The 26,159-nt window shown below is 39.0% G+C and overlaps 3 protein-coding genes across 21 annotated transcripts in view; 1 reads left to right on the forward strand and 2 right to left on the reverse strand.

Annotated features, from left to right (window-relative positions):
* LOC148647083 (NACHT, LRR and PYD domains-containing protein 3-like) overlaps positions 1–26,159 on the reverse strand; it is a 1,669,284-nt gene that overhangs the window by 1,370,180 nt on the left and 272,945 nt on the right. The gene's annotated exons all lie outside the window — the stretch shown is intronic.
* Positions 1–26,159, forward strand: part of LOC148647098 (ribonuclease inhibitor-like) — a 465,740-nt gene that overhangs the window by 134,007 nt on the left and 305,574 nt on the right. The gene's annotated exons all lie outside the window — the stretch shown is intronic.
* Positions 10,218–26,078, reverse strand: LOC148647103 (stonustoxin subunit beta-like). The gene is made up of 5 exons (XM_088609400.1): positions 25,978–26,078; positions 15,862–15,990; positions 15,156–15,329; positions 12,278–12,324; positions 10,218–11,912 (listed from the first exon to the last, which is right to left on the reverse strand). Exons 1-5 carry the CDS (start codon positions 26,076–26,078, stop codon positions 11,380–11,382), a joined length of 984 nt encoding a protein of 327 aa, XP_088465526.1. The 3' UTR covers positions 10,218–11,379.

Genomic DNA, 26,159 nt, shown 5'->3' on the forward strand with positions numbered 1-26,159 from the left:
AGTATTTCTCTATTGTATTTCTCTATAGTATTTCTGCTGCTGGTCAGAATGGCTGATTCAGGTGAGCAGTTCACTGGTGGATAAACAGCATCTCCACCTACAGTACTAATATAAAGTACTTTGGTATCTTTCTGAATGATAACTAACAAGAAACAAGCTGATTAAATAACCATGGACAATAAATGACAAAGTAAAACAAGGTTAAGGTTTACTTTCAGGTAGACCTTAAAGGGGAGCAGCCACAGAGCTGGAGAAGCAGGGAAACGAACTTGTCAGAACTAACCTTCTGATGGACTCAAATTCTTCTGAAATTGGTCACAATAACAATGAGCACAACAGGCCAGTGCGGTCTATTCTTAAATTCTGGGTCAAAATCCAACATCCTTCCACTGACCATCATCATTCTTTCCTCAGGTGAAGAAAAGATTGAAGCGATGAGGAACACCTACAAAACTCGCAAAATGTCCTACAGTGAAAATGAGCTTCAGGATCTCCTGAAAGCAGCTAAGAAGAATGTTGAGATCAATAGAAATAAGATCGTCGCTGAGATTCAAAATGCTGTGGATGCAAAAAGGAAAAAGAAACATCAGTAGAATCAAAATATGACAACAGAAGAGTTCAGTGATTCACTTGAGTTAGTAGTATAGAGGAGCCGAGGGGCTGGGGATGTTCACTGTTTGTTTTGTGTCCTAACTGGTCAATCACTCAACTTTTTAAAGATTTTTATACTTTTTCCAGCAATAAATACAACACTGTCAGAACAAAGCAAATGGTGCTTCAGTAATTGCAATATAGTGTAGTATAATGGACAGTTTATTTCCTTGTAAAGCAGGTTAAAAGTGATTCCATCTGTAAGTCTGCATTATATTGCATTATGATTGAGAATAATTTAATCTCCTTTATTTCTTTAATAATTTCAGGCCAGTGTTTTTAAGACAATGCCATATGATCAATATTTTAAAACTTTTGATTCATTTTTAATCGCTATCGCTTTCAGAGTCTCTGCTGTGCAGTGTCAAACCACAGTTTAAAAAAAAAAGTTCAGATTTTTATAAGAAAAATCAAAGAAACAGTTTTAACTCACCTAAGGTAAGTGGACCTGCGCTGGAGGAAGGTCCTGGCTGTTCCTCTTTTTGTTTCTAATCTGAGCAGTCAATTAAACAATTAACCTCATTATTTTATCCTTCAGACATATGCAGGATGTTGCTTATGTTTTTTTTACATTTAACTCAACGCAGTGACTTCTGAAACACCTCAGAGACAAGTTAAAAGTAATATACTTAATGAGTTTCATTATTTAACTCACCATGTTACTGCGAGCTCAGGCTGGAACAGAAAGCAGAGGACACTGGGGCTGAAGGTACCAAGACAGACACCACTATTTACACAGCCACTGTCACAACTCTCAGACCATGAAGTCACACAGTGTATAGTCAAGTGAAAGTTAGCAGAAAGAACAATCAAGTGACCATGCAAATGTTTACTGGCTCTTTAGTTCTAGAGGGTAATTTCCACATAATAGTCTCAGACAAATAGCCCCGATAAACTTTTATTTCTATAGCTTGCAAATATAGAGAACGATCTTATAATCGATATGATACATAACCTTTGAAGATAATCTAACCCATGAACAAAGTTATGTTTTTGGACAAAATTTTAAAGGTATTATCAGTCACCTGTACATTGAGAACACCTGTAAAATGTTTAATTTGTATTGTTTAATTTAATGAATTACAGAAAAGGAAAGGTACAACTGTCCTTTAAGGAGTGAAATGTTTGCAAAATGCTCTATAATTTACTTAGAGTAACAATCACCTGTTTAATAATGACCTGATCAGGACATTTTGAAAATAAACATTGAAAATAAAGAACTCTTTACTATAGGCATTATTAAGTGTTAATGATGTTGTCTTAGATTGAATTTTATGTTTTAAATGTAATAGGGTTTATGGAAATATTGAGAAGAATGCATCTTACTGGGCAGAATTACCTTCTTTAACAGAAGAAATAATATCCTTCAAAATACTGTGAAGTGTAAGAACTGACTTTACAGTATGTTTCACAAAATGGAGAGTAACCAAGAAACTAAAAAAATGGCAACACTAATTTAAAATGGAATCGAAACAATTAAATGAAATTTGCAGCACCTCCTCAGGCTATCCTGTGTCTTTATCTTCACTCTCAGCTTCTGCAGGAGGTCCCAGATGCAGCAGTTCAGTCATTGTACAGTCCTGTTGAGGGAGATGTTTGTAAGGGTGTGTAGCACAGTGTTTGTACCAACATTCTTTTGGGCAACTGTAAACTCTGACAGCAATAATCTGCTGCATCTTCAGCCTGGACTCCTGTGATGGTCAGAGTAATGTCAGTCCCAGATCTATTGTCACTGAAATGCTCAAGGATCGCAGTCTAATGGGTTGTTTCCTGATAGATCAGGAGATAAGGAGCTTCTCCAGCCTTTGTACCAGGCTAGGCAGTGCTTGAAAAAAAATGAAAAGGAAAATAATAATAAATGTGTCAGAAAAATATTGAAAACACTAATTCATTAATGGATTTGATTTCAATATATTTTCTATTAATGTATTATTTTCACATGAAATTAAACTAAAATATTTAAGTCCCATTTCTACTGTTACACTGTGGGGCAGTGATTAGCAAAGGGATGGACCCTATGCGGGCAGGATATCACAAAACACTGAAGCAACAGAAAATCCAGGGTCATGGTCAAAGACTAGAAAAATGGTCAAGAGCCAAAAATCTAGGAGAAACTTAGCAAAAGGTTTCCAAGATGAATTCCAAAAATCGTGTTCAAGAGGGTAACCAAAAGTCCAAAAACCAAGAAGGATTCCAGAGAAGATAACACAATATAATGCCTGTAGCTCAAGAGGTCTGCACCAATACTGAGCACTGAATGAACAGGGAGAGTGTGGTTAACCTAAGCCTCTCCCGAGTGGATGAAGTACTTGGTTGGAGTGTTCTCTGGTGGCGGGATGTTGGAACTATAACATTACCCCCCCCTTAAGGGAGGTTCCTGACACCCTCCCGGGATGGTTTGGGAATCAGCAATGGAAATCATGAATTAATGTGCGGTCAAGAATGTCTTTCTCAGATACCCATGAACGCTCCTCTGGTCCATAGTCTTCCGTCAACTAGATATTGCAATCTCCCATCACGCCAGCTGGAGTCCAGGATTTCATTTACTGTGTAGGCTGGTATACCATCAATTATTCAAGGTGGGGGAGGACGAGGCTGAGGTCGCAACAATGGAGATTTATGGTAGGGTTTGAGTAGTGAAAAGTGAAAGGGTGAATCCTGAGAGCGGGTGGAATGACCAAACAGTAGGTAACTGGCATGACTTGGGAAACGAAGCGGAAGGGTCCGATGTATCTATGGCCCAATTTGCGGGAACACTCCCGAAGTGGTAAATTACGGGTAGATGACCACACAAATTGTCCACGTCTGAGCTTGGGTACCGTACAGCGATAGTGGTTGATGGTTTTCTTTTGCTGGTCCACTGTACGCAACAGGGTAGTTTTTGCCAATTTCCAAAAATCCTGCAAGTTGGATATATTCTCCTGGACTGAAGGGACAGGTGATTCTGGGGAGGATTCTGGTATGAGAGGTGGTTGATATCCCAAAGAGCATTGAAACAAACATACCTGTTGAGGATGTTGAGAGGGAATTGTGTGCGTATTCAGCCCAAGGTAGGAGACGTACTGTAGTTACACTGCTATTTCCTTAGACACGTGATTCCATGTTTTATTTTGAATCCCTGGCAGAACCGGGCATCCAAAAGAATCAAGTACTGTAATAGGTTTATTCCATGCTGAAAAAAAAGAAGAAAGAAAACACATTCCATAAGAATCAGTGCCTTTATATAGAGCCTTTAAAGGTGGCTTCTCAAAACGCTTTACAGGATAAAAACAACAATAACAACAACAACAATATTGTGTTTCATTGCACTTTGACAGATCATCTTAAAATCAACTGTTGATTTAAAGTTTGACAGTAAATGTTTATATTGTAACGCATACAGCCTCCATTTCTTAATAAAAATGTAGCCTAAGAGGGGGGTCTGCTCTCACAATATACTCCATATACTCAAGTGAAAAATTAATAACGTCAATGTAAATGTCGTATTTACAATTTGTTGATAATAAAAATGTTAAGTTCTCTAAAGCTTTGTGATAGTTTACCCAGTTTTCCCATTGTTATTAAAAATGACTTGGATTTGAACATGTTGTGATATTTAGAAAGATAAAAGTCAATTAATTGTTCATTTCTATATTTATGTCTTCATTAAGTGGTGTCATTAGTGACAAAGGCTAAACTTTCTTGGAAAAATGTCTTTGCTGTTTTCGCCCTGTTTCGTTGGTTAAACGCAATGATCACAAGCACCACCATGGTAACTGGGATGTGTAGTTTTTAACTCAGTATGAATTATAATTGTACGTACTGTCTTCATATTTGGCCAGGGCTTTAAATAGAGGGCGCACCAAAAATATTCGGTGCCGTCATCTCCGCTTTAAAGGTACCCCCGTGCTGGAAGAATTTCATCTCGGAATGTTTGCCCAGTGTACTAATATAGGCACATCCCGGAATTTTGACTTCACTGTCTAATGAAGAAATTTTAAAGACTACTTAGCACAGATAAAAAAGCTTGGACTCCCATGGACAGTATCTTATACACATATCTTTTTCTGTTGTCTTTGTTGATCTCGTGAGGATCCTTGTGATATTTTGAGCTCTCGTTGAATGATAAAAGTGTCGCAGTTTAAATAATTTTCATTGTTAGAAATTATGAAACGCTCTGTTAAAAGCAAGGGAGTTTTTATATCTGTTATAGTAAAAGAAAATGCCTGATGAACTAGGGATTGAACAGTTTTTCAGTGCTTGTACAATCAATGGAAATGTTCAAATAAATGTGCTGAAGAAATAAACAAAAAAGTCATTCCTTTATCATATTGGCTAGCTAATGTCCCATCCTTGTTAGTTACAGAAGCAGCCATTCAAAATGCGCGGGCGATACCGCATTATTTTCCTGTACGCTGTACGCAGTCTACCGCGAGTTACCGGTAAATACCGCTAGCAAAATAATAGTATTCCTTAATTTCCGCAAGGTGGAGCTAATAAAGCTCAACCTCTCATGTTCTTTTTTTCATTGACCGTCTTTGTAAAAGTAACACCACAGCATTTCACAATCACGCATTTTTTTCCAATCATGCAAAGTACAGTAATTTTTGAGAATCGATTCACCATGCCTTTCACATGCTCATAAAAGAGATTGATTTAGGAACATAAACATATTACCATATGCAAACTGTACTGTATACAGTATGTATATGTATATTTAATGTCTTACCTGTGCCCGTTTAAGTATTGAATATTTATATGGAATTTTACCACTGAAGGGAAATCTTAGTGCCTGAGCATAAAAAGAATAGGAGCATACTGCAACGCGTGTGAAGGCCATAAACAATATTAATTTTGGAACATAAACATACAGTATATGGCTGGTCTCGGTACTTTAAAGAAAACATACACGAAACATGGTTTCATTATGACCAGAATCGGTCTTGAGATATTTTTAACTTGATTTACAGTATTTGAGAAGTATGTCTTGACACCGATACTACGTAAAAACTGCTCACGTATATGTTTCTAGGTTTATATTATGCATTTCATACGGTCAAATTACTTTTGAGCAACTGATAAGAAGCGCGAAACGGTATGCCAAGGGCGTTTTAGTTTTCGTTTTGTTTTAATGCAGTACAGTGGATTGATTAGAGATATTTTTTAAATGTTGTAGTTCGTCTTGTAAAAATGTTACGAGACTGCTGTGGTGGGTGTTACTTTTTGTCGATGAAGAAATAAAGTTGTTACAAATAGTGTGAACCAGTGTAATACTTTGAGTTTTACTGGTGGAGCTCATACAGCTGTGTCTGGATATCTTGGTCAAATATTCGGCTAGTGTGTACTGTCTGTTTAGGGTTCTGTAGCATTCCACATGGCTGGGCAGCTTTTGACCTTTATGACCTTCGTTATGCTCCTCTGCTTTTTATGCTTAGCTTCTAAAATTTCCCTTTTTTGATCGGGGCGGGGGACATTCGGGAATGTGAATCTGATTAAGAATGAATAAAAGCATTTTATTAAAAACGCGCTTGCGTTTGTCTGGGTGCTGACAAAGTAAAAAACAATTACTTTTTGACAATGAAAAACTGAATGTGTGTCTCTCTCTCTCCACTGGCGTTTGTAATCGTTTTTATTTTTAAATACATTTTAGCAAAGTCATGTACCATAAAAGTATGGTAATTAAAAAACATTAATACTTTCACTGGAGTTTGAATAAAGTCGATGTTTTCTCTTTTTGGCTAGACTTGACTATTTAGCCATGAGATAAACAATACTTTGTTATTAAACAACCTTTATGAGCAATCTTATTTCTTATTTCTGAACATTATTACGCAGAAGACAAAGGTAGCGATTTACGTTGCATTGTGCATTGTGCTGCTGTAATACAGTTTAAAATAATTAAAAGTCTAAACAGTATCAGCTTATGTATGGGTTGTAATTTAAAAAAAGTCAAAAACCGCAAGAGGAGACCCCCAAATTAATAATGTAACATGCTACTGTTTGTGCATGAACATAGTTACTGTATACTGTTATTTCTTTAGATACGCAATTCCATGTTTTTCTTTAATCCCTGGCGGGACCGGGCGTCCATAAGAATCAAGTTCTGGGTTTCATTGCGCTTTGACAGAAACCAAATTATATAGTTATTAATTTCTTTAGATACGTGATTATATTCCCTATTAATCAAATTCTAAAAGTATGCTTGTTGACTCCGGTATCAAGCGTATTCACAGAAAAGCTTAAAACTACCACTTTTTATACACGTTTTTTCACGTTAGTTAAAGACTGCGATGCTTAAAGTGTTTAGGGAGAAATGGAATACTGGTGTGTATTTTTTCTTTAAAGCACCGAGACCAGCCATATTCAATACTTAAACGGGCACAGTAAAGACATTAAATATACATGTACATACTGTATACAGTACAGTATACATGTTCCTAAATCAATATCTTTTATTAGCATGTGAAAGGCATGGTGAATCGGAGATTCTCAAAAATTACAAGTACTTTGCATGATTGGAAACAAATGCGTGATTGGATCAACGAAATGCTGTGGTGTTACTTTTACAAAGACGGTCAATGAAAAAAAGAATGTGGACCAGGGCAATACTTTGAGTTTACAGCTTGTCCAAGGTCATTCATTATAAATACTATTAGTAATATCTTCGGTAAAGACTTTGATGGCGACAGCTCAAACATGAGAGGTTGAGCTTTATTAGCTCCACCTTGCAGAAATTCAGGATACTATTATTTTATTTGCGGTATCATGCGGCACTATGCGTGAATATACGGTATTAATACCGTAACTTGCGGTAGCCTGCGTCAAGCATACCGCAAAATAATGCGGTATCGCCCGCTTATTTTGAATGGCTGCATCTGAATTAGTGAAATGAGGGTATGAAACCAGGAGCTGGTTATCGGCAGACAAGGAGAAGGGATAAGGTCCTTTTTAAATGCCTTGAACAGCAAGTAACCCTCAGGAGAGCCAGTATATGGTGTATGATTTAATAAAGGTCTTGAACTGTGTCAATGGGTTTGTTTTGAAGCTATTGACACGTCCTTCGTTGGAGAATCTCGATACAGCCTACTGCAGGAGCAAGTATCCTGCACGTAGTCTGTGTGTTTACCCTTTTGTTATTATGTTTTCTGACTGAGATAAGCCGTGTAAGATTTTCAATGCACTGTTCATGCAAATGGCAATAAAGGTACTTGAACTTGAATTAAGTTTCGTGGCAGGGATACTGAGGGAACTGAAACAGCTCAGAGTGAACTTGGCTTCTTTTGTGTTTTGTTCTGTTCCTCTACTCTTATTGTTCTTTGTTTCTGAAGCCCCATCAAATTCACTGAGATCCCTAACCCCACTCTGCCCCCTGGTGTCTTGCCTGTAAACAATTAATAACTTTCAGGTTTTATAGTGACTGACCTCCTTTATTAGCAGTTTGTATTTCTGTATCAGAACTTGACTGGTAACAGCTCACAGTGTTCATGAGTGCTAAATATATAGATGATATTAAAGAGGTCGCAATATTTTTTTCTATTCTAGGCCGTGAAATGTCCTGAGAATAATTTGAAAACCTTGTTCAAGGTGCTTACTAGCTTGGATAGAAATCTGGGACAAATTGATCAATTTGAAAAAAATCTCCATAATGTTTTGTGAAGACTGGACCTGGAATTAAATTTCTCGGATATAATAAATAAATTATAAAAAATATTTAAAGCAATACCAATAAAAAACCATTGCAATTGCTATAAAAACCTTCAGACACTGCTAGAGAGCCCTTTTCTGCTGTTAGGCATTGAAAAAAAAACCTCAGAGTTGCCTTCTGGTGTGAAAAAAGGAGCACTGATAAGAAACTGATTGATTACCCCTTCTGAGTCAATGATTGACAGCTAGAAGCTGAGCAGAATGCAGCCTGTGACTTCTAGAGGTAGTCTCACCCCCTAAGGGCTCTGAATGGCTGAACATGGGTCCTGGGGTTGGACTGGTTGCAGCAAGTGACCTCGCCGCTGGAGGGCACCCGCCACCCCCGGCGCAGCACCCTGTCCCTCACACCCAGGTCAAGGCAACCACCCACTTGCAGCAACCAGTCTAACCCCAGGATACAGTCCTCATGGACTGGGGCAAGGTAGAAGGGGTGTTTCACCCTCACAGCCCCAAAGTGCACGGTGAGCGCCCTGGGGGTCTGGCTGCCTCGGTGCCTGATGGTCGAACCGTTGTCGATGAGGGCCTGGCAGAGTCTGCCCCCGATGAGGCAGGAAAGAAATAAGCACCGGCTGTGGCCAACCCTTCCCACAGCAGGCGGGGTGAAGCGCTCCCTCTGGCTTTCCGGAGCCGGGGTAGCGTCTCTCAAGGGTGGTCTTCCCCCCTTTAGGCTGCCCTGGCAGACTAAGTAGGCCACGTCTGCGGCTGTTACCTTCATTGTTACCCTGATACTTCTTTATTTAGAACTCACTCTTCTCCCTGCCTGTCTGGCTTCTTTTAATCCTTCTGTGCCCGGATTGCAGCGGGTAGGATATTTTTCCAAGAAAAAAGAGAAATTAAAAAATGAGAAATTTCACCAGAGCCCCTTCTCGTGTCTAATTTTTAGTTTAGAACGATTCAAGCAGGATTTTGGATGAAAGGCAGCGACCTTAATCAAGCCCGAATCATAATTGAACCCATTCAGAGCCTACATTACATTTTAGCATTTCATTCTGAGCAGAAGACCCTCACACCTGAAGAAGGCTTGCGTTTTCTCCTCTTTTAAGCATGTGTACAATGCTGTAATACAATTTAAAATAATTAAAAGTTTAAACAGTATCAACTAAACTCCATTAATATAAGTATCGAGTGGTATTAAATAAATACAGTTTTTTAGTATAGATTACACTTTTCTAAAATGTATTTAAAAATAAAAACGATTACTAATCTAATCTTTCCTCGTTTGATCCCAAAATCCCAAGAAAAATAAATCTAAATGGGGAGAAAGCTATGCTGAAAGTTTATTAATATACTTAGAAGACAAAGATAATTTTTGTTGCATTTGTCTGATTGTGAATCAAAAAATACATTTAATTAACTGCTCTCGGTGACAGCTGACAATCCTCCATACACTCAAGTGAAAAATTAGTAATGCCAATGTAAACGTCGTATTTACAATTTGATAATAGAAATGTTAAGTTCTCCAAAGCTTTGTGAGGCAGCAAAAGGCAGCAAAAGATTCGAACACACACGGATACTATTACACAAGAATACATTTATAAATACATAGAATGTGCATATAAACATAACAGATCTTATGAGTGAGGGTTAGCAGAATACAAAAGGTATATTCAATCACGAAGAGTTACAAATGCCAAGAGTGACACACGTTCAGTAAATCATTCATTTAGACCGTTTCGTAAATGAACTTGGCTACAACTTCTACACTAGATACTCAAAACAAGTACATCACTCATAGGAATTAAATTGATATCAACTTGGGTTGAGGTAACAATTGAATTCTCGAGCTGTAATGCAGAATTCAGCTACAATGCAGAATGCAGCTGTAATGGATTCAGATCTCCTGCGGACAAAAAAGAACAGTGGCAGGCTGTTGCTGTGTCCAATTGGTGTTCCTTTGGTTACGCGCTGGCGACCTCCGTTCTCGACTCTTAGAACAAAGAAAAGTCCTGGCACTCAGACACACTGGCTGTTACATGATTGTCTGAGCTGAGTCTGAGAATGTCCAGGAGGAGCACGAGAATGTTCAGGAGGAGCTGGAGTCTGAAAAATGTCCAGGAAGCCCTATGCTGCTTGTTTTACATGGAGGAACTACGGCCGTTCATTGGTTGAAAGTTTCATGGGCATCCAAGACCCACGTGGGGTTACTCTGCCCTACCTGTTCCTGATTGGCTGATCTAGGTGGAGGATGAGTAACCACGCTCTCTGACCCTGGGGTTGTAAACCAATTGGGATGAGGCTCTCACTTGGAATCTCGCAGACAGTAAGGCGCCAGAGATGACCATTTATTAGGGTGGCTGATGTGTCTCAGCTTTGGGAGTTGTTCCTTATGAGGACACTCTATCAGCTAGAAAAACACCTTAAACCAAGTGGAATGGCCTCTCTGTATCCAGCACCACTTGAGATGAGGGAGAGAGAGACTGGCAAGGGAACAGCAAACTTAATTCCTGTATTTTATTAAGCCTTGCCGCTACAATAGTATTAAAGACATTTTAGGGCTAAAATTAAAAACAATTAATTGTCAATTAAGAAATTATGTCCTTAAATTATTTTTAACAGTCGGATTTACAATCCTCTATTTACAGTAGAATGCATGCATTCACTTAATTACATATACTATACAGAAAGTGTTATAAAATACAATATTCACATCCATCTAATCAAACTAGTACTACCCTGTTTATAGCACAAGAGTAATTGTTGCCGACAACCTTGGTCTTGTCCCTTTCGGTTCTTTACAGCCATTCACACTTGTTTAAGGCAAAGCTGTGCTGCCTCAGGAACATTGTATTTCACCTGTGGACTGCCTTGAAAAGGTGGATTCCTCTGACTTAAAATTGTCATTTTCCTTGAGCTCACGGGAAAGCAATTCCAGGACTGTTTTTAGTATCATATTACCTGTACATTTTAATCAACATTGCCCAACCTGCATGTAAGCAAAACTGAAAAATACACTTAATTTGATAAACATTTTGAACACAAATTTTGAAGAAGATACAGAGGGCAAATGAGAGATGGAAAAAGACCTTCTCCCAAAGGACATAGCAGTTATTCTATCTGACACAGCGAGACAGTGGAGTCAGGACCCCAGAACCAGAATCCGGGGTACAAAGGTTCAGTGAAAGTGGTGAGAACAGTGTGGAGTAGAATTGGTGTGTCAGGGGAGATGCTGTAAAATGACAATGTGCCAGCTGGGCAGTCCAGATACACTCCTATTCTGGAGGAGGACAGAGTGACAGGTATGTCAGCCCGCCTCTCCTTGTGACAGACGGAGTAAAACTGGTCACTGCAGTTAAAAGACCAGGACTTGTTGTTGGATCCAAGGGGACCCTGACTCCATCCTTTCCTGCTGATTTCTTTATAGGCGACTCCAACAGATACCCATTTCCCACTCCACTCAGCCTCCCAGTAACATCGCCCAGTCAGCTCCTCTCTGCACAGAACCTGGGACCAATAGTCAGATCTCTCAGGGTTATCAGGACATGGCTGTTCCTGTCTCATAACTGTGACTTTCCGGTTTTCCTCTGACAGAGCAAGACGTCTGTGGGCTGTTTCTTGGTTCAATGTGAGATCACATGCATCTGAAAAAAAGAAAACAACTCCCCTATAAAAAAGTGGATCTCATAAAGTATTACAACTGAATGCAATAAATTTAATAAGAAAAAGATTAGTAAGGAACTGGTAAATTAAAAGTGAAGAGGTGAATAGAGAGAGGAAAAAGAAATTGCACAGATACAGTAAGATAGGAAATGTTAAATCAGAAAGATATGACAGAGGAGAGCCCTGTAATACACAGTTAACTGACTGGAATGAAGTTTGAGAGAGCAACATAAGACAGAGGGATGAGAGATGTGGGTAGATTCAGGAAAAGTCCACTTTGTGTTCGTCCACCTCTGTGCCCCCTCTCCCCTTTTTTGTCTTAGTAAACAATTAAAAACTGACTCACATTTCAGCAGTCCTGGTTTGTCCCTGTCCTTTCCAATGTGGTCAACACTGTATGAAAACAGAACAGACACACAGATTCAGGCACACAGAGACATGCCTGCATACTGGCAGAAGACTGTGGGGTCAAAGATCCACAAGTTCGACAAGCCTTATTGAATGCATGATGAGAGTTTAAGTAGTAACACCTTACAGTGCTAATCACATTTGTGGAACATCCTGCCCAAATCCATCAAGATGTTTTGATTACGGATTTTTTTTAAGCATCACTTAAACCTGGCCAGGTTAGAACACAATGGGCAGGTCAAGATAATGTTAGTTATAAAGACAATAAAGGGTCAAACAAGGTCACTTGATAGCTGTTAGTGGACCTGTAGTAAGGCCTAAACAGTCACTACTAAGTGTGGTATAATAGACAGGCCCTACCTCACTGAGTGAACTGGTTGTGTACCTGTTTGTATATGTTATCTCCACACACTGTCACTCAGTTTTTACACTGCTTTGTTTTTTCATGCTTTCACACCAACTACACTTCACAAAACAGACTTCCAGAATAACAAGACAGGTGAGAAGACCTGCTACAATCTGAAAGCACTTTTCCACCCAAACCCCTCTGACCCCTTACAGTAGGTCTCATGTGCTCACATAGCTCCCCTTCAGGGGGAACCTTCAGGTCTTCTCCACCTGCTGTCTTCCTGCATATCGTGCTTAAATAATAAACTGAAGTAAGCACCTTGTGAATGTCTGTGACCGACAGCCACCCAGGCCATGCCTCTTCTCCAAAGTCTCTCCAGTCCACGAGTAATCACACATGGATTTCTGCAGCCTACAGTCAGTCTGCTGTCCACCGTTGCCACATCACTGGCTACTGCAGCCAGCAGCCTCTGCTGCCTTTCTTTAAAGTCTCTCTTTGGTCCTCGCTGCAAAGAACCCACGGCTGATGAATCTGCCTTTTCAGCACCACAACTTTAGACCCTCAGCTAACCAACCCTTCTGTGACTCTGGTTAGCACACACAAACATGTCCGTCTCTGCTGTCACTTTCCCTCCTGCCCCTCCAGTCAGTGTACAGAAGCTGCTTGTATCTCTCTCGCGCTAGGTCAGCCTGTACTGCACACAGACACTTACCTGCAGCGGGTAGAAGAGATTTTTCCACTGACATATATTACTGCTGTTGTATAGCTCTTGTTGAAAAGTTCTAATAAAATTGATTATTGTTAGTTGCATTGTCACTAGAATAATAGCTACTAAATTTGGAATTCATCGACTATAGCCTTTGACCGTTTTGCAGAAGTTATGTTTTACCAAGCTGTTTATGACCCACCTGGGGAAAAATATCAACTTCTGGAGGTAAGAAATTGTAGAGTTTGTAGTGTTGTGGTTGTTAATGAAATGATGCATCGTTTTATTGCAACTGTTACCACAGATTCCTGCAAACCACTTGGCAGTGGCCCAGCTCTCTTGGTACATAAAGGAATAACAATGATAATGTTTAACATTTAATAGAAAATAAAGATGTCTGTGTAACATCTCAGAGTACTCAACTCAATTACATCACTAAAATGGCAATGAACATATTTACTGCCAAAACAGTTTGTAAACAACTAGAGCTACTATGGGCTGCACATCAACAGTAAACAAAATTAAAAAGTGGTCAAGAGGCCATTACGGTTTTACATAATATGAAAGGGCAGCAGGTTCAGATAAGATGGTGGCCTTGTCTGGACCACATTCATCATAAAGCTATGGAGAATAAGCTTAGCTGTGTTCAGTCACCTGAACAGTTGCTGGGAGACAGCTGGTCAGTTGACAATTTGAAAAGCAGGAATCAGAGGCTTTCTGGGTCAGTTGATTGATCTGCTGTCTGGAGGCCAGAAGGCAGATACTTGATGTGTGCTGTCCACCATAGGACTCGCTGTGGGCTGTGGACCTAAAGAACTTGTGAGTTTTCTGGAACTGAGAAATTTGTGAGTTTTTATGCATCTTATATAAATATACTATGTATGTCTTATATTTAAAAGGTTTTTGGAGAGTCTCAGAGACAGACAGGTTTTGGTGAGTGATTTGATTTTGTGGAGTATCAAAAACATACATTGTTGAAGTAGCATTCAGTATTTTATTTGATAAGCTGTTTAAAAACTGATATAGGACTTGTTCCTCCTGGAATGGTAGGTAACACATGCATCTTTGTGTTGTGTTTAGGTTTGATCATGGAATGTCTTTATTTGTAGGGTTTGTAGGTGATCTTCCACCTCAAGAATAAACAATTATAGAACACTATTATAACATTCTATATAGCCAGCAGCTACAGAATACCACCCTGCAATTCACAATTGGCAACCCACTAAAGCTAAGCAGGGGTGAGCCTGGCTAGTTCCTGGATGGGAGACCTCATGGGAAAGCTAGGGTTGCTGCTGGAGGAGGTATTAGTAGGGGGTGCTCACCCTGTGGTCTGTGTGGGTCCTAATGCTTCAGTATAGTGACAGGGACACTTTACAATAAAAAGGAGCTGTCCTTTAAATGGAATGTAAGACCAAGGTGCTGACTCTCTCTGGTCATTAAAAATCCCAGGGCATTTCTCAAAAACAGTAGTGTACCCTGACATCCTGACGTTTACCATGGCCCCCTAATAATCCACATCTCTGAACTGGCTTCATCACTCAGCTGTGATAGCAGATGTGTGGTAAGCATACTGGCACACTGTGGTTGCTGTCACATCATCAAGGTGGGTACTGCACATTGGTGGTGGAAGCAAATCCCCATTACCTGTAAAGTGTGAGTGCAGTGTCCAGAAAGGTGCTATGTAAGTATAAGGAATTATTATTCTATGACACTTCCTCTTCTGTCACTGGCAGACCTTCTACTCTTAGTCTCTATACTTACTTCAGTTTCTGCAGTCTACATTTTTTATCCTCCAGGACAGCAGAGAGTAGTTTCACTCCAGAGTCCCCTGGATGATTGTAGCTCAAGTCCAGCTCTCTCAGTCTTGAGGTGTTTGATTGTAGAGCTGCAGCCAGAGCTGCACAGCCAACCTCTGTGACCCAACATCCAGAAAGCCTGAAGAGAGATTAGCTCATCAATATCCCAACTCATGCATATATAGTTCCTTTTTTGTAATCTGGCTCTTCTTACATTGTTAATTCAGATGCTTACAACGTCTCACTGCTCTGCCTAGCATCTTAAATCCTACAAACTTTGGATTGACCAAACCTCTGAAATACCAATACTGCACACAACTGAAAGATAAACTTAATGGGAACTCATAATTAGCGTCTTAGCTAATTATTTATTTAAGCAGATGTGTCAATTAAGATCACATCATTTAAAAAATAATATGGAGAGTAAAGTCACCCGTCTGCTTTGCACACACAACCAGGTGGACTGAACCCTAAAAACCAGTCCACATTGGTGTTTGCATGATGCCCATATAATTTTGTCAAAACCTCTTTAGATTTTAATATTTTGAAAAAAGTCAGGAAAATGGGGCCTTTAATAGAAAATAAAGATGTCTGGTTACCCTTTTGCAGTACTCAACCCAATTACTGTAGTTCACAGCATTCACAAACTCACCCCAGTCTTTCTAGTTTACAACGCGGATCCTCCTGATTCCCTCAGATCATTGTCCCTCAGGTCCAGGTCTTTCAGCTGACACTGGGCTGTACGGAGAGCTGAGGCCAGTGCACTGCAGGTCCCCTCAGTGATAAGGCAATAACTTAGGCTACAGGGAAGAGCTCAGGGGTTTATTTGTAAATCTGAAAGGAGCGTGTATGAATAGTTGTAGGATTAATATATAGTAAAACTAGGAATTACACATATAACTCATTTAAACTATGCTTTGTTAATGTGAAGAATACGTGTAGAGTTAAAATTACGCCACATTGAAATAAAAGTTAATGTTACGATTTGTCCTTATTTACGCTGTTAAAATACTGACAAAATCTAAGCTAATTTTTCATCAAGCGCAACACATTGATTTTTGAGTATACAGATGCAGCCATTCAAAATGGGTGAGGTATTTCACGGCATACCCCGGTGGGCGTGTCGCAGTATCACGCGGTGTCACGCAGTTAACGTGTGTCACGTGGTTAACTAACTGGCGTTGCCTTGTAAAACCGCCAGGGGGAGCTAACCTCTCATGTACAGCATTTGAGCCTTTAATTTTGAACTGCGTATTACAGCATGTTAATCATCAGTCATTAAAATGTTGGTATATTTTATGAAAGCAAGATTGCTCAGTTGGACAAAAATACACAACCTACCTTTATCAGAAATATTTATGCATCAAAGCCTTTACCGAAGATATTACTAATAGTATTAATAATGGATGACTTTGGACAAGCTGTATACTCAAAGTATAATTTCTTTAGCACATTTGTACAAGCACTTGGAATCTGTCCAAGCCATACTTTGTCAGGCATTTTGTTTTACTTCAACGGGCATAAAAACTTCCTTGCTTTTAACAGGGCGTTTCATAATTTCTAACTACGAAAATGATTTAAAATGCGACACCTATCATTCAACTAGAGCTTAAAATATCACAAGGATCCTCAAGAGCACAGCAAAGAGTGTATTAAAAGACACTTGTATTTATCAACGCTTTCTTTTCCGTATACCAGATTTTATGGAACCACTTCAGAGGGGTGTCAGCCAGTCAGATTCCAGGAATTGGCACTTTAAAGGAAAAATACACACCGGTATTCCATTTCTCCCTAACGATTTTAAGCATCGAAGTATTTAACTAGCATGTGAAATAGCGTGTGAAAAAGTGGTAGTTTTAAGCTTTTCTGCTAATATAATATGGAATCGCGTATCTAAAGAATTTAATAACGGTATTCGTGTGCTGCGACAGGGCTGTGTAGGGCTGTTTCACCTGCCTGTTCTTACGAGCTGTCTTGTAGCCTACTGGTCTAGGTGCGTGACTACCAACTGGCAGGTTGTGTGTTTGAATCCAGCTGGTGCTGGACTTTTCTTTTAACAAACATTTCTTCGAAAAAATAGAATAGCGATATTATGGACAATCAATTGACTTTTATATTTCAAAATATCGCAACATGATCGATATTTGCGATATTTTGAACATATCTTCCCTTCTGACAGCGGTTCCTGCTTCTATTGTGTGTGTGTGTGCAACAGAGTAAATTTTTATAGAGAAATGGAGGCTGGACAGTATGCGTTACAATATAAACATTTATATTTATTTAAATCGTGTTCTGATTTAAATCGCAAACGCGTGTTTAATTATATGTGTTTTTTAATCATAATCAGGCTAATGCAACATAAATTGATACAGTATCTTTGTCTTCTAAGTATCTTAATAAACTTTCAGCATAGCTTTCTACCCGTCAAGATTTATATTTCTTGGGATTTTGGGATCAAACGTGGAAGGATTAGATTATAATCGTTTTTATTTGTCAAATACGTGATTGTATTTCTGAATGTTATGTGACACCTACAGTAGTTCACTGCTTTAAATACATCGAATTAAGAAAGTTATGTGTAGCACTTTAGATCTTTTTTCTGAACGAGGGAAAATCTGATCATGTTTCTCTATAACAATAATAAAAAACTTTATTTTACTTATCGCCTTTAAAAGTGGCATCTCAAAGCAATACAGTAGATCGAAAAACAGTTAAAAGGGACCAAATTAAATACCAGACAATCGCAAACGCGTTTTCAATAAAATTATTTTATTCATTCAGCAGTTTGTGAGAGGGACATCCAGCAGGGAGAGACACACACACCGGTTTTCATTGACAGAATTGTTTTTTTTTCAATTCCTCTTGTCTAACAGGAATGTTTTGTTTGTGGGCAGACTGTTAGACAAGAGGAAAAGACCGCCTCCTCCTACGAAGCATTAATCGTGCATCTAAGGAAAATTGCAGTATACCTTTGTTCATGCACATCATTATACAGTACAGTATCTCAATTTGTATTTCGATAAAAAATCGTTTGCCCAGCCACTACTGTTGTTATTGTTTTTATCCTGTAAAGCGTTTCCTTTTTCTGCGTTTTCCATTTCCTTTTTCTGATCACTCGCTTTCTGGATACACATCTCACCTGTCCTGTTCTTTGTTTTCCTGGTTTGCTGATTATGCCTGCTGCGGTCCACTCCTACCCTCACACCTAAAGAATACTATTTTAAATTTCTTGGCGCAGTTCATTAACCCTTGTATGTGCTGTCCGCGCCCGAAATGCAATTTAAAAAAAGTCAAAAACCGCGCTCAAAATGCAATTTAGAGTTTAATAAGATACACTCCACAGGCAAAATTAAAGACAAAATTAAAGACGATTAAAATCTGTAATCTTTCCACTTGTACTGTGAGTCATCGGACAGTTTCTGCTTTGTGTAAGGATGGTGAGAAAGCTGTGCTCAATGTATTTAAGGGACTTAAAAGTAAAAGGAGATGCTTCATATTGCTTGACTTATTTTAAAAACCAAGTTATAAATGCAGACGCTCCCTCGGTGCCGCGCCGGGTGTAAATATCAAAGTATACATTCCCAACAAGAATTGTACCCATCTGTCATGCAAATAAAACACCTTGAATTGAATTGAATTGAGGGAGAGAGGGGGGTAGTGGGACAGAGATACTGTAGACAGACTCAAGGCAAATAAGATACTTATGGGTACGCAGGCATTCACGACAGCAACATACGAAACGTTTGCACGTACTGTATAGTTAAGTTATTACTTGGTTTTCAAAGTGCAACGAAATACAATATTGTTGTTGCTGCTGTTCTGGTTGTTTTTATCCCGAGAAGCCACCTTTAAAGGCGATATATACTGTAAAACCGCTGATTCTTATGGAATGTGTTCCGCAGGAGATTCAAATTTTTATTTATTTATTTTTTTAATCGCGTATCTTAGGAAATCTCAGTATAACTTTGTTCATGAACAGTGGCATGTTACATTATCATTCGTTTTTTTAACAAGGCTCGCCAGCTAATGTGAATCGAAACCTGTCTTGCTAGCTTTTAAAGTCGTGCATGTGTAAACTGTACTAGAGGGCATGCAAGTTACTCTGCCCCTTTCAGCTGCAGGGAGTCCCTCTGCTGCAACACACAGCAGACAGAATGGGAGACTATTGCCTTTCATATCTGACACCAGTGAAGTAAAAGGGGTGTCTAAAGGGGTGATTTCAGACCACATTTTAGTTACTTTATTTTGTTTACTTTTAACATTTCTGTAATTTACAGTAGATGTCACAATAGAAGCCCGAAGCCTATTATACTCAGTCTAGCCTTGGATCCTCTGAGTCCCATGACTCAGTCTTGTCTGCTTTCCTAGAATAAAACCAGTTAAGTCTTGTGTACTATGCAATTTATATTTTCCGATTCCATGCATTCCCTTAATGTTTAGAGTTTACTATATTCTCCAGACTCAAACACATAAGTACTAATAGCTCTGTCCCTTTAGGAGACTCTTTGCAGTACTGTGTCCCACTACCCCCATGAATTCTTTAGGTTGGGTCTAATATTTTCCAGTAATATACAGAATGGGATACAAAATGCTGTCAGGCAGGTAACAGAAAAGAAAAAATATAAATATTTCCATTTTACAGACGTTCACACATTTATAACATTTTGGCTCAATAAAAAGCTAACCCAATAATTAAATGTGATAAAGTATAGTTTGGATGTTTATACATTCATGTTAATCGTATTCTTGATTTATTTCAATAAGTGTTCATGTTTCATTTGCTAACTTAGAGCATATTGTGCAATGAAGAATAAAATAGCTGCATGACAAGTGACTTCCTTCTCTCAGTGGAAATGAAAAGGTAGCCTGATAAATTATAAGACAGTAAGAAAGGTTCCAATCAGGAGGAGACAATTCTTTCCATTTTTTTGTTTGATTGCTGGTAGCAAACTGATCTGAGGATCTACTCCAGCTCTTTCTCTTTTTATCATACAGTAAATTTTATTTTCTTGCTTTCTGAAACACAATATAACAAAAAATAACCTCACAAACTCAAAGAAAAAATCCTTGCTCCCCCCCCCTCCCCTTGGCAGTACTTCCTCCCATGCTTTTAACTAAGGGCATCTAAAATACTGTCAAACAGCTACAGTACAATGGTATCTCTGTACAAGGCTTTGACTGTGTCAATCACAGCACCTACCATTCCCTTACCAGCAACAACATGGATTCTAACACTCAGACATTAAAAAAAGTCAGGCCAAGAGAGAAAATACCGAGCTTTACAACATGCGGTACCAGTAACATTTAACCCACAGTAGACTCACCAACCAGATGTGTTTCAGTTTCTGTGATAAGCCTAGATTAATCATATCCTCTCCTCTAGTAGGAGCACCAAGTGTAAACATGTAACGCCCCTATTAAAAATAATGGCAAAACAGAAGTTCACTCTTTCTAGAACATACCTTCCTATGGACACTCCTAAAATGTATAAAATAGTGTCCACAGCATCTCATAATAGAGGCAAATGGGGAACTACAAACTCATTTCATACAATGCCATCCATGAGGGGTTAAATACACCCTGAGAGAAATTAATTTCTGGATAATTCAACGGCTGTGATTTCTGGAATATGTATTATCCCAAATATTTTCAAAAGAAATTGAATCATTTCAATGAATCTGTGCCATTCAAGTACCTGCTCCAGACAGTAACCACTGCTAAGGGTTTATATGAAGCTTGCATTAAAAGACTTTAAAAAAATGTCATGTTCCCATAAAAAAGTCATGCCTTGGAGTATAGACCCCCAAAGGAATGCCATAGACTCAAACTGCAAAATAAACACATACAGAAAGAAAGTATTTGTATTGTAATTGCAAATCCTGGTACTGTATGAGTGATTGGTATGACTTTCCTCATTACAATTCTCTTATTAGAATTTAAATTTCTCTGTAACTCCAGGTCAGAACAGAGAAAATGTAACTGCCTTAAGGAGTTCACGATTATGAAAAACAGAAGGATAAGCATGATACGTATGTCTTTTGTCATTTTCTAAGTCATGTTACTGAGCACCAAATCTTATTGAGAATATGAATCCATTTAAGGTTTATACCATTAAAGTAACGGTTTATTCCATGCTGAAAATGTTTGTACCAGACTTTTTTGAGGCCTGTTTAATTGTGTCTGAAGTCTGATGTTGTAAATTTTATTGTTAAAAAGATCCATGAAAATGTCACTACTAAAGTTAGCTGGTACTGTTGGTATTGTAAGTGGCAAGTAGAGCTCATATTTTAGATTTTGTGTAGTTGCTAGCGTTGAACTGTGTGTTGGATGCACATGAATTGAAGGAATGGGCAAACTTAGCTGATGCGGATCCACAGAGCCAGCATATTAAGATGTTTATAATTAGAGGCAATTTGTTTAAATAACTAGTTATGGATACTGATGTGCAAGAGAGGTGGAAAGGCTGTTTCCTTAAGCCAGCACTATAAAATGTTTTATTCTCAGTGAGATGCTGCCATTTCATAGTGGGTTTCTAACACTGTGTATAGTTCCATCCACACAGTGCCTTTACTTCCATCCATTTCTAATCTCTTTATCCAGTACAGAGGATTTGGAGCCTATCCCAGGAAGCGACGGACACAAGGCAGAATACACCCTGGACATAGCGCCAGTCTATCACAGGACAGACAGACACAAACACACACACACCAGGGCCAGTTTAAATCTAACCTCAGAACCTTTCTTTTCAGAAGACTTAGTGTCTGTATCTGCTTCATTTTCTAATTTTGGTAGCACCTCTAACTGCTTGTCTTTCTTATATGCATTTACTTTGTAATCTGTGGTCCTTTTATCTGTTTTTACATCTACTGTATTGCTTTGAGATGCCACCTTTAATGGTGATATATCAAATAAAGTTTTTTATTATTGTTATAGGGAAACATGATCAGATTTTCCCTGGTTCAGAAAAAAAGATCTAAAGTATACTAGTTTGTCACTCTTCTCATTCCCTTTGCTAAATGACTTTTCATACTAATCTGATCAATCTAACTGCCAGTTTTCTGTGCTTTCTCTATCCTGCTAGATTTGCAATTATTCTGAAAATTTTCATCTTGAAATAACTCATTTCTAAATACCTTTTTCACTGTTAACATCTTGCAGCAACTCTGCAACAAAATATACAGTCTGACAGTTCATCCTGCTACCAACATTAAATAAAACAAATCTTAAGATTTCTATATTTATGTCTTTATTTAGTGGTTTCATTAGTGACAAAGGCTAAACTTTCTTGGGAAAATGTCTTTAATGTGTTGCGGAAAAAACTGACTTGCTTTAACAAAATATGTTTACAAATCCTTTCACCTGGCATTTTCGTAGTTAGAAATTATGGAACGCTCTGTTAAAAGCAAGGGAGTTTTTATGTCTGTTGCAGTTCTTTTGCAACATGAATATAATTATATCGTTATTAATTTCTTGAGATATGCGATTCCATATTATATTCCCTTTTAATCAAATTCTAAAAGTATGCTTGTTGACTCCGGTATCGCGTTAGTTAAAGACTTCGATGCTTAAAATGTTTAGGGAGAAATGGAATACTGGTGTGTATGTTTTCTTTAAAGTACCGAGACCAGCCATATACTGTATGTTTAAGTTCCAAAATTAATATCGTTTATGGACTTCACACGCGTTGCAGTATGCTCCTATTCTTTTTATGCTCAGGCACTAAGATCTCCCTTCTGCTTTGTGTAAGGATGGTATCAAAAGCAATCTTAAGTGGTGAGAAAGCTGTGCTCAATGTATTTAAGGCACTTAAAATTAAAAGGAGATGCTTCATATTGCTTGACTAATTTTAAAAACTAAGTTATAAATGCAGACACTCCCTCGGTGCGCTGCTCTGGTGCGCCGGCTCTTACACAGTGCCTGTCTGCCGTAAGCGTTACAATATACATACCCAACACTGATTGTACCCATCTGTCATGCAAATAAAACAGCTTGAATTGAATTGAATTGAGGGGAGAGGGGGGGAATACTAAAGCCAATACTGGCTCAATACCCTCAATGGGCTTTGACGTGCTAATGCGTTGGTTTAACAGTCCGGGTGTGGCAAGCTTCCAATGTCAACTCGACTCGATTGGAAGACAATGAACGGATTTTGTGATATTTAGAAATATAAATTTGTTTGGTGCGAGTGAGGTTTTATTTAATCTCTGACCAAGGGAAACGTTTCATTTTTTCAAAGGAATGTTTGTTAAAAAATAAAGTCATAGTTCCATGGGATTCAATCACAGACCATGTGACATGGGAGTCAGGAAACTAACACACAGCGCCACCGGATTTAATAACGCAATAAAAATGCTATAAAATAATGTGACTGGGCACAGAAAAAGTTTACAGCACAGTACAATAATAAATGCTGACCATGACTTTAGAAGCATAAATTACCTTACACTCAATTTAAACACAAGCTGTCTTTCTGTATGAACCTCTAAGCTGGTTCATACAGAAAATGTAGAAATGCATTAGCCTGATTATGATTAAAAAACACATAATTAAACACGCGTTTGCGATTTAAATCAGAACACGATTTAAATCAATATAAATGTTTATATTGTAACACATACTGTCCAGCCTCCATTTCTCTATAAAAATTTACTCTGTTGCACACACACACACTAGAAGCAGGAACCGCTGTCAGAAGGGAAGATATGTTCAAAATATCGCAAATATCGATCATGTTGTGATATTTTTAAATATAAAAGTCAATTGATTGTCCATAATATCGCTATTCTATTTTTTCGAAGAAATGTTTGTTAAAAGGAAAGTCCAGCACCAGCTGGATTCAAACACACAACCTGCCAGTTGGTAGTCATACACCTAGACCAGTCGGCTACAAGACAGCTCGCATGAACAGGCAGGCGAAACAGCCCTACACAGCCCTGTCGCAGCACACGAATACCGTTATTGAATTCTTTAGATACGCGATTCCATATTATATTCCCTTTTAATCAAATTCTAAAAGTATGCTTGTTGACTCCGGTATCACGTTAGTTAAAGACTTCGAAGCTTACAATGTTTAGGGAGAAATGGAAAACTGGTGTGTATTTTTTTCTTTAAAGTACCAAGACCAGCCATATACTGTATGTTTATGTTCCAAAATTAATATTGTTTATGGCCTTCACACGCGTTACAGTATGCTCCTATTCTTTTTATGCTCAGCTACTAAGATTTCCCTTCAGTGGTAAAATTCAATATCTACAACGAGTACAGTAAAGACATTTACAGTAAGTCTTTCTACGACAGACCAACAGACCACGAGTGCCCCTGTCGGTCAACCAATCACGCACCGCGGTACCCCGTGTCATCTTACCTGCGGTACGTGTCTGTACCGCTCACTTTGAATGGCTGCATCTGTAGACCGTGAGAGAGAGCCTGGAGAGCTGATCAGTCACTCTTGTAAATCTCCTCCAAAACTTCAAGAATCTTCTCTTTTTCTGTTCTTTCTGATCCTTCCATGCCACTGTCTTTGTTCTTCCAAGCAATGGAAGTGATAAAGTGTCATGAAATATTTTTTCTTTCTCAATGGAGAGATGCTCTTGGTATCTCCATTGAAGTGAGACAATAGCTATTCACAGGATTAGACTACGGACAAGTATGTACAATATAATCTTTATCCGTTTTCAACCTCTGCAAAATCTTAATGGTCAGATTTCACTGAGTTACAGCAAGTTTCACCAGCAACACACAGCCAATCTGTCAGTTTTTGTCAAACCAGGAAAAACTGGAGACAAAGCAAAGAGGACAGATGTCTCAGTCATGGGATGAGCTTAACTTTCCAACACTGTCCTGTGGACGTCCTTGACGCAGAATAATTATACATTTGACTATATATCCTAACATTGTGTTTACATTGTTTATTATTTCCCACAGTGTGTGGAAGATGTAAAAGATGGATGTTAATAAAAACATCTGGTGTTTTTCACAAATAAACGGGGTGTGTCTGACAGGGAGTCGGAGTTGTCAATAGAGAGTTGTCAACAGACGTGTTGCCTCGGTAACCACAGCTGATAGGAAAGAACAGGTTTGTGACAGGGAAGACAGACTAACGGCTGCAGCTACAAACTGATAAGGAAAGATGTGAGAACAACAGTCTGGGAAGAGGCTGTGAATAGAACAGTGAAAGAACCCCAATGAGGGGAGAGAAAGGAGAGCTTTAGTCTCGAAGGAAAATAAGGAAATCACAGAAGGGACCAGGAAGAGTGAAAATCCTGGAGGGGATTGTGGTGGAGAGCCTACAGAGTTGGAAGATTAAATTACTTAAAGGGACAGCCGCCTGTTTTTGTGTTAATTATTAGGGCTGTCCAGGAGCCCACTGTATGAGTGTTTAGTGAGTTTGGAGTCAGTGTGTATGTGCCAGCATCTGAGGTGCCACAGAGGGACCCACTCCCAGATGATAAGAGGTATCAGGTGAGAGAGTTAGGTCTGTCTGGCTGCAAAGCTCTGGTCAAAAGACAGTGGCTGCTGGGCATGGGTTTGAGGTGTATCATCAGCTGTGAATACACAATCTGGGGCATGAGAGTTAGGCACCAAGGAGGTTGTGTATGTTTTTATGACAGAAAGTGTGTTGAGTCTCAGCAGTGGGATGTGATGAAGAGAGACTCAGGATAGTTAGTGTGAGAGGTCTGAGTGTAGGAGTGAGTCTCTGGAGACAGGTGTGTGTGTGAGACCCAGCCCAGTGGTGTCAAGTGAGGACGTGAGAGGCTAGAGGCAGACCTGGAAGTCCGAGTGCTGACTGGTCATGAGGGGACCAGTGACTGTCATGTGGGAGCAGGAAGCTCCAGATCAGGGAAAGAGCAGGAGGCTGCTTGTGGTGATTAGGAGCAGAGGGTGTCATCTCCCTGAAAGGGACCAGCCAGAGGGCATGTGAGAGATCTGGCTCGAGTCCAAGAATCTGCGACAGAAGGGCTTGGCTCAG

The sequence above is a fragment of the Lepisosteus platostomus genome, chromosome 16 (assembly GCF_059453375.1).
Source record: "Lepisosteus platostomus isolate fLepPlt1 chromosome 16, fLepPlt1.hap1, whole genome shotgun sequence".
NCBI lineage: Eukaryota > Metazoa > Chordata > Actinopteri > Semionotiformes > Lepisosteidae > Lepisosteus > Lepisosteus platostomus.

Bases quoted from the DNA above. Each gene is read 5' to 3' on its own strand.
- LOC148647103 (XM_088609400.1), bottom strand. From the start codon at position 26,078: ATGACACCCTCTGCTCCTAATCACCACAAGCAGCCTCCTGCTCTTTCC. The intron at 15,330-15,861 runs GTAAACTAGAAA...ATCTCTCTTCAG, and splicing joins GAATCAGGAGGATCCGCGTT to GCTTTCTGGATGTTGGGTCA. The intron at 12,325-15,155 runs GTAAGTATAGAG...GTTTTCATACAG, and splicing joins TGTAGACTGCAGAAACTGAA to TGTTGACCACATTGGAAAGG.